This window comes from Nestor notabilis, unplaced genomic scaffold (genome assembly GCF_000696875.1).
Source record: "Nestor notabilis isolate BGI_N333 unplaced genomic scaffold, ASM69687v1 Scaffold30076, whole genome shotgun sequence".
In the NCBI taxonomy this organism is placed as follows: Eukaryota; Metazoa; Chordata; class Aves; order Psittaciformes; family Psittacidae; genus Nestor; species Nestor notabilis.
This window is the reverse complement of record NW_009931923.1, coordinates 9,406-20,985: the sequence shown is the minus strand read 5'-3', so window position 1 is coordinate 20,985 and position 11,580 is coordinate 9,406. Positions and strand designations below refer to the sequence as shown.

At 37.7% G+C, this 11,580-nt stretch overlaps 1 protein-coding gene across 1 annotated transcript; it reads left to right on the top strand.

Moving 5' to 3' along the window:
* The first annotated feature begins 40 nt into the window (after nucleotides 1–40).
* Nucleotides 41–11,210, top strand: ENKUR (enkurin, TRPC channel interacting protein). The gene is made up of 5 exons (XM_010016131.1): nucleotides 41–168; nucleotides 3,027–3,172; nucleotides 6,211–6,437; nucleotides 8,255–8,401; nucleotides 11,037–11,210. Exons 1-5 carry the CDS (start codon nucleotides 41–43, stop codon nucleotides 11,208–11,210), a joined length of 822 nt encoding a protein of 273 aa, XP_010014433.1.
* Nucleotides 11,211–11,580: the final 370 nt, after the last annotated feature.

Sequence of the window (11,580 nt, the reverse complement as noted above, 5' to 3'; positions counted from 1 at the left end):
GAGGGGACGCGGGGCCCCTTAGCGGGGTGAGCGCTTCCCCATGTTCGGGTCCCCTCCGCCAGGTGGGCGTGTCTCCGTGCCCGGCCGCAGGGTGAAGAAGCCGTATGCCGAGGAGTGCATCAGTAACCTCCTGCCTCGCCTGGAGGAGAAGCCTGTCAAACCTCCCAGGTAGGTGGGTACCACAGCGCCACCTGCACACACGGTGACTTGTGCCGGCAAGGCAATACGTCTCACTGGTAACAGGTACTTTAAGGAAACCAAAATAGTTTTTGCATAGTTATTGCTCCTCCCAATGAGTCGCTAACCGGCATCTGCTCCATGCGCTGATGATTCAGTTTGGTGAATGCCATCTTGTTCCTTGGCAAAGAATTTGCAAAGCCCTCTCTCCACGTAGGGGAATTACGTGACATCCTTGTTACTTGCACTTACAGGAAATTTTTCAGTGAGCAGCTGAAAAGTTGGCTTTTTTAATTTTTTTTTCTCAGTGCCACACTTCTATTCTTTTAATTTGTTAGATGTCTCTTCTGACATTGTTTCTTTGCTTCTCTTTCTCACCCCTTACCTTAAAAACATTTAAAAAAAAAAAAAAAAAAAAAAGGCCTTTTCCCCCCCCAGTATTAATTCCTTTGAGAACTTTGGTAGAATTCTTACTTGACAGTCATGGAGACATATGTTGTTTTTCCAAGTCCCTATTACATTATATGAAAGAAAGCTGTTACAGTTAGCATTTTAGTGAAAGTTTAATGTAGGTCATAATAGCTTTAAGATGAGTAGAAATATCAGTGACACTCATTAGAACAAAGATAGTTATCCCATTTCAAGTAAAAGGGTTCAGACGTATGAGATTCCCAGTTCTGAACCTTTTCCATGTAAAAATAACTCATATGTCTTTTCTTGTTTCCAGTATGAATGAAAGATACCTTTGGCAGACAGAGGAAAGTGAAATGACAGTATGGCAAGGCACACAGCACAGTAAATTCACTCCTGTCCTAATACCATTCATGGATTTGGATACTCCATGACTATCATGTTCAGTTTAGGCAAGAGATTCCTTAGGTTGGATACAATCTGACTAAATCCCCTTCTAATCTCATTGACTTCTGTTATCCCGCTTCCTGCTTTGCTTCGCAAGGTGCCCAATATCCAGCTGGTAACAACAGTGTTGAGATCAAGATTCTGAACTTCCCCATAGTCATGTTTTCTTCCTCTCAACCCTCTCTAACTCTATGATATTGGTGATGACAGCATTTAGCCACTTTCTTGGCCTGAGAAGTCACTGAAAAGATAAAACTGCCACATCTCTTTGTCCAAAGGAGTGCCTATAGCCATCTACAAAAGACATCTTTACCTTATGCCAGTATGTAATAAACTCAGTATCTTCTCATTCACTTTTGCATTCCAAGGCTATGTGAACCCTAGTAGGTCAAACTCCTCATAAAGTCACTACCTTTCTCTACTGTGTGGCTACAATGCCACTCCTAGCAAATGGTGAGGAATGCAAAGATTTATGAATGGGGGGGAGGGTTGTGCCTATGTCTGTAGCTGTTTACCAGGAATTTAACAGAAAAAAACAACCCAAATCAAAACAACAAATAAAACCTCATTCCTTATAATTAGAGATATTTCTGGAATTATAGATATATTATGTACGTAATCCTCTTTCTGAGGACAAAAATAACTCCACATTTTTCATGAAGTCCAGTACAAATACATGTATTGTACATTTGCAGCTCACATACTAAAGCTTTTATCAGTGTTGCTACTATGATTCTCCATTCGCTAGCTCATCATTACATTGTTTCTTTCATACCATTTCATTATTTCTGTAATATAGGTTACATTATATGTGATTTTTTTTTCTTTACATGAAAACATGGTATATTTTTTTCATAAACACATTTTTTTCAGTGAAAGAAGAGCACAGTTGTTCATCAGCTTTTGACTACCATAAATTAATCTGAAATGCTTCTAAAGATGGGCAGATTTTAAAAGGTACAATGAGGTAGCCTTAGCCTCAAGAGCAGGGAGTTTGGCTCCCTGAGAGAAACATCTGTGACAGCTCAGTCCTTCAGATAGTGGCAAGATGCTATTAGTAAGCTAATGATCAGCATTTGGCTTCTTTTGGAGAACATGTTTGCATACTTTTGATTAAAGCAAACTCTAAATGAAAAGAGCAGTGTGTGCATACCGCATGTGTCTTTTCATGTCTGAGCCATTACCCATTTTCACATTAGCCATTTCAGCTAGTGCCAAACCCACTACTGATTACAATAGCTCAAGATCATAGTTTGAATCTATGTAATATAAGAAATACACAGTTTGCTGGGTGATTTTGGAGCAGTCATCCATCTCATCTAGTCACTTACAGTAGTTTATAATGGAAGGTTCAACAGGAACATTGAAATGGTACAGTGGACAGTCAGTAATGAGATACATTGGCATTTGTACCTTTCTCATACTACAAACTTCCAAGTACAGAAAATTAGCAAAGTAGGTTCATGATTACTATTTTCCTGTAGATGCACAACAGCTTCATATTTTGGATGTGGTTTTGAACAAAACAAATACCCACATTAAAAAAAACTTTTAGAAACTGAGTTTATTCAAAAATGAATACCAAAGTATGTAATGCACAACATCAAAATGAATTAATGCAAGCAATATTCAAAGCAGTTAATTTCCGGAATTTAGATTTTGTTGAGTTTCAAAATGTCTGTTTCAGTATCTATATGAACAGTACATACAGGAACCATTCCATAAGTGTGATAATACTAACCTTGGAGACACATGAGAAGAAGGAAGAAGCAAGCTAACTTCAGAATCAGAAAAGCCACTTGTCAGTGCAGTGCTGGACTTAGCCTTAGTATGAAAGTTACATGAATGATGGCCTTTATTTGGGAGAGAGTACAAAACAAAATAGCTTAGGCTTTTGTCATGAACTATTGCAAAAATGTGTATTCTTTTAAGAGGATTTTTAATAATTTTCTGACCTTTAACTTCTTCATGACTATTTTTTAATGTTTAAGGTATATATCCACATATAGACCATTCGTGAAGTGTGAAGCAGAGAAAAATAAAGCTCAGTGGAAAACTATGGGACCAGCAAAAGTTGCAGTGCCATCTCCAAAAAATTTTCTGCAGAAACATTCAAAGGAACCCAAGCTACCAGCAAGTAAGTGTAGACATGAAATACACAGAATGTAATATATTGTTTTAATTTTTAAGTTGATAATATTGATGTTGCAAGTAACAGTTATGGAGAATCAATTTTTTTTTTAATTGAAATATTTTTTGTATGCTGGGCCAGTTTCCATTGCTCCTTTTATAGTACCTATGATACCAAAATTCTTAATTATACAGAAATGTTTCTTATTGTGTAAAATACTGAAGCAAACAACAAGGAAATTATATATGTGATTAGAAAATACGGGAAGTGTTTACTCTAATGTGGTACAAAACCAGATGAAACAAAGAAAAATTCTCTCTCTTCTGGCTGCAGCTGTTCAGATGTTGAAGATGTGTTGATGGTATGTTCTATCTTGCTGATAACTTCGATTTGTCATTACATAGTACAGATTTGTACACCTTTTCTGCAACTGATCATTAATATTAAATAATATGAAAGCAAGTGTTAGAAGTCAAATAATTGTTTTTAATGCTTAAAGAGATACAGGAAAAGTATGTGTGCCTTTCTGAATGTTATAAGCTACATACAGCTTTTACTCTTCAGCACTCTCTTGGCTCTTAATCTCATAGCACTGAATTGGCTGTCAGTGTTCAAAGCATAGAATTTTTTGGTGAGCTGCATGTCACAGAAATGAGAAAATTAGAGTATTTTGTTGCAAAATGCATCCTATCTTTGGGCATCAACCATAATTCTGGATATAAGGAATGGACAGTTCTAATGTTCAGCCTTGTGGACGGTTCTAATGCTCAGCCTTACAGACAGTTCTGTAAGGGTGGATTTACTTTCTTAGTACTGCTGGAGTTCTAAGTACATTGCTGTCAGAATTTGTAATTGAGTTTTAAAGTTTAAAGTTTCAGCACATGCAAATGGCTTTAGCACTGAAAATACAGCCTGTCCAAAGGAGCCTTTGGAGGCTTAATGTCTCAGGCAATATAGATTCTTAGAACATGAAGGTAAGCTTTGGTCTCAGAGGTCCTGTAGGCATCCTGGGCTGGTTTTAGGTAAAGCCTTCACCTTTTCAGGAAATCTGAACAGCATTCAGTATACTGGAACATAATACTTCATGACAACTAAGCACGAATACTTCCAAGCTCAAGACCTTGTTAAATTACCACACTAGCATTTTAGATGGTCATAGGAAAGAAGGTCGACTCACCAATAAAATTGGAGCAGCCTGTAAGATCCCTTTTAAGTACTTGTAATTGTAAAATTAGTGTGGTCTATTTTAGATTTGCTATATAGAAAGACGTACAGCGCTCTGTCTCATTTTTCTCAGACAAGCAGCACACAGTATTTCTGTTTCAACTTGTTGATTCAGAGCTTTGTAATAGCAATATTTGTTTTGATGTTTGCATTTGGAGTCAATGTTCCAAAGCCTCAAAATAACTATGGCACATCATAGCTTTAATCCAGGCTAGTGATTTCATTGCCAGGATTAGATCCTAACAGATCTTGAGAAGGAACTCTACCATTAACTCAGAAAGTTCTTGTACCTTTGCTGGCTGGAATTTCATACCTGCCTCAGCGATGTTACACTGCTCAATCACCACCTTTAAAACATGGCACTTTCATCACTTGGAATTTAACTGGTTATGAGTTTTTCTAAATGGGATTATAGCACTGTGTTTGTGGTAAATGTGCTGCCTTCAAAACTGGGTTAAAAAATTCATTGCAAGGACAGAACAAAAAGATTGATTTCTTTTTTTTCCCCTCAATAGTGTCATTGTTTTAGAGACTGATTACACACCACTTCCTCTTGAAAGGTGTGTTTCCTAACTCCAGCTGATTCTTGTTGTACTACTGAACTCTGGCATTTGTTTTAACTAAGCTCAAGTTGCTGGTTCCAGAAGCGGGGACCTCCTTATAGGGGAGAGACAGTGCTCACTGAGAAGCTTCAGAGATCTTGTTTCCAAAAAGGCATCTTAAGAGAAATAGAGATTTAAGTCTGTGTGTCCTACAGTACTAAGTTATAGCAAGCTATCAGGTTGTGAAAACAAACCAGGAAAGCACCAGTTTGGGGAGTCAGCATCAGGAAACCAGCTGTTGTAGGAATGAGCTCTGTCACTAGTGACATTACACTTGTTTTCTGCAAAAGAAGAACATGAACTCAGACAACCTGAATCAAATCATTATCTCTGGTAATCACTGTGATTTAAGAGTTATGTGTGGTGGGAAATGAGTTGTCTTTCATCACTCCCCTGAAGTGAGACTACTCAGACTTTCTGTTGGTGCCTTGAAGAAATGATTGCACTGAAAAGGAAGAGTTTCTATATTCTCTGAAGAAAGGATTGTGAGAAGTTGTTTGCAAGTGCCAGGGAGTAGCAAGGGCAGGGCTTTTCCCTGATGGGACGTGAGCCAGAAATTGAGAGCAACCACAGTGCAGGCTGGACAATGACCTCAACAACAGAGTTCAGTCCCACCACACCAGAGGCAGGCAAGCAGAGTTGGGCTGATGGTGAAATGTGTCCCATCACTGGCCGAGTGGCCATAAGGCAAGATGGGCCAAGAGGCCAGGTCCATCCTCCGATTCCACATAGCTCTTCAAGACTTAGGACTAGGGTCAGGGATGGCTGAGACAGCTTAGCGAGGCACTGACAGCACAGGGCTGAGCTAAAATGGGGTTTCTGAGCCCAAGGGTGTGGGGTGAATGCCCCAGGTGAGACAAGGCAGAGCCATTAGTGCCTAAGGGCATTGGCTGACAATGAGCATCTCTGGTAAAAGTAGTTTTAATTGAAAAAAGTCCTGTACTACTGCAGTTAAGGGGAAGAGAGTGGCATATTGTAAGGAAAACCCATCTAAACCAACGTAGTATTTCCTAGGTTATAAAGTTTCTGTTACACCAAACAAGCATACTCATTGTTGTTATAGAACATTCCCAGACAGTTCTTAAATTGCAGATACAGTTGGTTTCTATTTTTTATGTAATTTTGTACATAATTTTTCCCTTTTGAAAAATGTTATAACATTAAATTGCAAAGCTCTTCATAGCTATCGCTGAGAATGTTTACGTGCTCAATTCACAGGAAAAAAAGAACAGAATCGTACGAAATTGCCTGAATTATCAGTGCCACGGAGGACAGATCGCCCAGTTATGGGAATTCAGAGTAAAAAGAATTTTATAAACACAAATGCAGTTGCTGTTATCACAGGGCTGCCTAAAAAGCCTCAACCTATTTATGTTGATAGAAGACAGGGAGATAAATATCTGCTTGAAACTTCAGGACTTCTTCCAAAATACATTAAGAAAAAGGTAAGCTGTATTAAATTATAGTGGAAATACTAGTAGGCATGCCTATTGTAGGTTTTCTATTGTATTCTCCTGTGGAATGTTTATGATTCTTTCCGAGATGTTTAGATACCACCACTATTTGCAGTAGACATCTGAAATTCATCAAGGAGAAATCACTGGCCTTGCCTTTGCTCTGTATTCATTTGCTTATGCTGTCAGCGAAAAAATTGGCAGATGATGCTGCTAAAGCAATAGCGTATGTGTTGCATTGGGAACCCAGGGAGTATCTAATGGGGAGACAAATGGAGTTCTGTGATGAATGAGCACTGGGTCTTTAAGAAAGACAGGCAGGGAGGAAGAGATGGGGTTGCCCTTTGGATAAAGGAACTGTTCACATATATTGAGGTCTTCTATGGCATTGGCAACAGGCTGGTTGAGCTTGTGGGTGAGGATCAGAGCAAAGGCCAGTAAGTGTCAAAACTCTGTTGTGGACTACTCAGTCAGGTGAGCAACTTGAGAAAATACTCAGATCACAGTGCAGCTTCTTATGGAATACTTCGGCCCCCTTGACATCTGCTGAAAGGACAGCACAATGGAATGAAAGCAATCCAGATAGGTTCCTGAAACATGTCAGCAACAGCTTCTTAACACAGATGGTGGATGAGCCAACCAGTGGTCATGCTCTTCTGGTTCTGCTACTTACAAATGAGAAAAAACTGGTCAGAGGTGTGATAATCAATAGTAGTCTTGGCTGCACAGGCAGTGAAGTACTTCAAGATCCCCTCCTCAGAGAGGCAGGTGGTTGTGTACAGATCCTGTACTTCAGGAGAGCCAACATCATCTTATTCAGGAAACTAGTAGGTAGGACCCTGTGGAAGACAGCTCTGGAAAGCAAAGAAGCTTCGGAGAGCTAGCCTGCCTTTAAGGACTACCTCCTCCAAGCACAAGACCAGTCTATTCCACTACTCAGAAAAACAAGATGTATCAGGAGCCTGGCTTACCTAAACAAATAACTCATGACAGATCACTATGCAAAAAGAGGCAGGACACATGCCACAACTCATGACAGGGAAGATGGAAAAAAGTGAACTGGCAGCCCTTGCAGTACTTTTGCATAGCTAAACATATATATATAAACAATTCTAGTCATGGTGCTGACCAACACTAAAAGATTTGTGAATCATTTAGCATTTGGTAGAAAGGAGGTAGACTCTGGTACCTTCTGGCAGAGCTAGATAGGCTTAATTTTACAAAGGAAAATGCAAAATAGATGTGTTCCCCCAGGTACATCTGGGATATTCAGAAATTATTTTTCCTCCTTGAAACACAGTTCTGCCACATCCAGTGTGGGATAGTTTATCATCCCTACCTAGTCCAATTTTCCTCTACATGTTAAGACTATTCAGTCTCTTCTGTGGCATACAATGTTCAGCAAAAATCAGGATGCAGGAAGACCTTTCAAAGAAAGTAAGGAATGTGTTTCAGAATGTAGTCTCTGACACCATATAAAAATGTAAAATAGCTTGCTGTCATTAACAGGTTTCAAACTCCTCACTCAACCATCAGTTCTTATAAAATAGATGTTTTGGTTCTTGGCTCCTGTTGTCGTCCAAGGTTGCAAAAAGAAACTGAAGGGAATTGTTTATGCATTTTGCTGAGGCTACAAAGACAGTCATATCTGATACTTCTAAGAACACAGCAATTTAAGACGTTATTGCTCAGTGACACAAAATTCCATTTCAAGATGTCTTTGCAAATGTAATACACTATGGATGACAGGTATGTCTTTGTTTCCTTCTTAAAAGCATATATAAGAAACTTCTTCCTTACCCTTATAGGATTATGGTGTTACACCAAAATACGTAACACGGAGAAATGAAGAAAGGGAGAGAGCTCAGAAAGAGTATGAGGCCAGTATCTTGGAGAATCTCAGGAAAAAAGCCATGAAACGGCTAACTGATGAAGAAAGGAAAAGTCTTCTGCAGGTGCTTATTTTGATTTAGTGTAATTAGTAACATCTGTAAAGAGATTAAACAATGTAATATAAGTCCATATAAATAATGGAAGTATATTAGATTTTAATTAGCTACTTTTTCACTAGATGGAGCTATAGAACAGTTTTAAACTGAAGGGAGCTGATACAGCTAGTTTTAGTCCAGTTTTACAAGTAGTTCAATTCCAGTAGATAGGAAGGGTGAAGATTAAGATATTTTTATGGGGAGAAAGGCATGGGACAAGCTGATGATCCAGCAAATTAACTATGCAGCAAAAATACATCTGCAAAAAGGCATGTGAGTTCAGCTGCTCACAGTTCTGCATTTAGTTTGATGAAAATTATATTCTGTATGTTCAGAATACAGAAGTGCACTGAAACATTTTTTAATTAAAAAGGTTTATTTTTTTTTGTTAACTCAGTATTTTTGTTTAATTTTTCAAAAATGATTACTTTTTCATGGGCCAGATTATTATATAGTTACATTGTCAGGAGGAATTAGTGTCCCCAGGGTATGTGGCTTCTACCCAGTGCTCAGCTGTAGACATATGGGAATTCCTCTCTTTTAAAATAATTGACATCATTGCTAGTGAACACATGTGCTCTATCTGATTTGAAAGAATACATGGCAATAAATGTTTGAGAACAAAATCAAGCCTCATGAACTTACAAAAATAAAGGGGAATAATTTGTGCCAACATTTGTTGAACTCTCCATTATGCTTACTTTTGTTGGGAGAATAAAAGAGAATGTTGATAAATGCAGTACATACTTCTCACTGATCCAGCATGTATAAGAATTCCTTATATAGAGTTACATATTCAGTTTGTGATCTAGCCCATAGCAATAGTGGTCAGCATATTACATTGCTGTTGGAGGAGCTCTGAGGGAGATTTTTATAGAGGGAGTCATGGTCTGATTTTGATCTCTCCGCTCTGTAGGGATAGAGTAAACTGTGATGAGTGTATGCTCTAATGTGTTTTAAAATTTACATTTTTCAGTGATTTCCAAACTAGTTTTTACTAAGGTACGCAAAGACCAATTATTTAAAAGAAGTTATAAATGACTCTTCTATGAAAGTTTTAGAAATACAGTATTTATTTTCATGACTGTATTCGTAAACTCTACCTGATGCCTTGTAGACCAGGAGATTTACGTAAGTAAATCAACCTTGGGTTGCAAAGACAAGTAGCATTGCAAGGAGGTACATAAATAGCCTTGTTGCTCTAAGTTTCACGTGTTGAAGTAAGGCTTTTAAATTTATGTAGATATTTGTACATGAGTATTGTTGGAATAACCTTTATGGACAACGCTTAGATGCTTAATACGAATATGCAAAAAGCACAAATTGCTGTGCAATAGATGCACTGCTTTGAATATTAATGTTTTTCTTATTATTGGCAAGGAGAGGTCTTCTTTTTCTGTTAAATCAGTTCATACAGTGGACAAAATCAAACAATTTTTTAAGTGAATTCTGAAATAAAAGCAACAATCTTCAAAGCTAAATATGTATTAAGAATAATTCCTCTAAATTTAACTTCAGAATGTTAATCAATTAGCCAGTCTGGGAGAAGAGGTGCCTAATGATAATGGAGAAGAAGGATATGAGGTTGGAAGTCACAACATGCCATAAAATCAGTGTGTCAGCTGAATCCCATTTTAGTTATGGAGGAGAGTTGAAAACTGCAGTTCCCAGGAGAGTAACTTCAGTTCTCTTGGGGGCTGAATTGTCCCTAAGATCTCCACTAAGTAAACAGAACTGAGAGCCAAAAATGCTTTGGAAAGGACTTTTCTCATTGCTAGCCATATTGTATTATTTACTGCTTGCTACAAGAGTCCCTTGTAGTAGGTATGATCAGTAAGTTCACCCGTAGTTTTCACGAGGACATATGATACACTGAATAAACTCTACTAAATCCTCATATGCATGTATAGGATGTGTAGATTTTTATTATCCTTTTGAGCAGAGAAAGTAAGAGCAATTGTTGCAGTAACTGTGAGGATATAAAGACGTGTTTTGCATTTCATTTTTCTACCACAGCCCAGTTCCATTCAGCATATGTTAGTGGATAAAAGTTTGTCTCTGCATGATTTTTAGTTTAAGGCAGGGCTTTAGTCTTGGGTTTTTATATATGGAAGATACAGTTCACTTTATCTAGTAAGGTAATTCTTTGCATAGCAGCATTCAAGAAAGCTAACGGTCATTGAAATTACTGTTGATAGGGTCAGTGACAGCTAAGATTTTAGTTCAAATGTTAAATAAGTTGTCCATAGATGTTATCATAAATGTAGATTAGGAAATGCAATTATTTAGCATTTTTTCAAAGTATTTCATTGAAGTTAAAATATTGTGGGATCAGTTTGGTGTCCATGGTCTGAGCAAAGTCTTGGTTATGGAAAATGAAGCTGGTGGTGAGATGAACTGAAACTGCCACTGAATTTTGGCTGGAGTTCCAAGTATTGGTACTCTTTGTGGTTACTTAAAGTAGGTAACACCACTCGGTGTGATGTGGTCATATCTGTGGTAGCCAGGTTGCTGTTTACAGGGAAGTGGTTTCTGTAGTGCAGTTTGTAAGATAATTCTTGTTGCATTCTCATATATTTCCTTTTTCATTTAATGGCACTAGGGGCTGAAAAAGAACTGGGAGGAAGTATATCATGAATTTCAGGGTCTTCCAGTAGAAATGGACACCATCCCCAAGAAGATAAATAAAGAAAAGCTGGAAATACAGATGAAGCAACTGGAGCATGACATAGATGTAATTGAGAAGCACAAAGTTATCTACATTGCAAATGAGTAAGGACTGTTTTTTGGATACCATCTCTTTCCTCCTTTTCTTTTTCTCTATCCATGCATCTCCAAGAAGCACCCCCCTAAATTTTCAGACGAAATTGAAGCTGCCAACTATTCAGAAGGAAATATTCAACTAATATAAGTATGTAGCTTCTTATAAAAATTGTTACATCTAGCTCTCATCTGTACAATTCACAAAATGTTTTGAAATAACATTAAACTCTTAGATTTTTAGTATAAAAACATTAATTTAATCTATTGTTTTTCATAGTTTTTAATTAACTACTAAGATTTCCATAAACATCATACACAACACATGAAAAATACAGTTCCACATGTTTGGAGCATTTCTTTTCCTGCATAGCCAAAACAAAGTG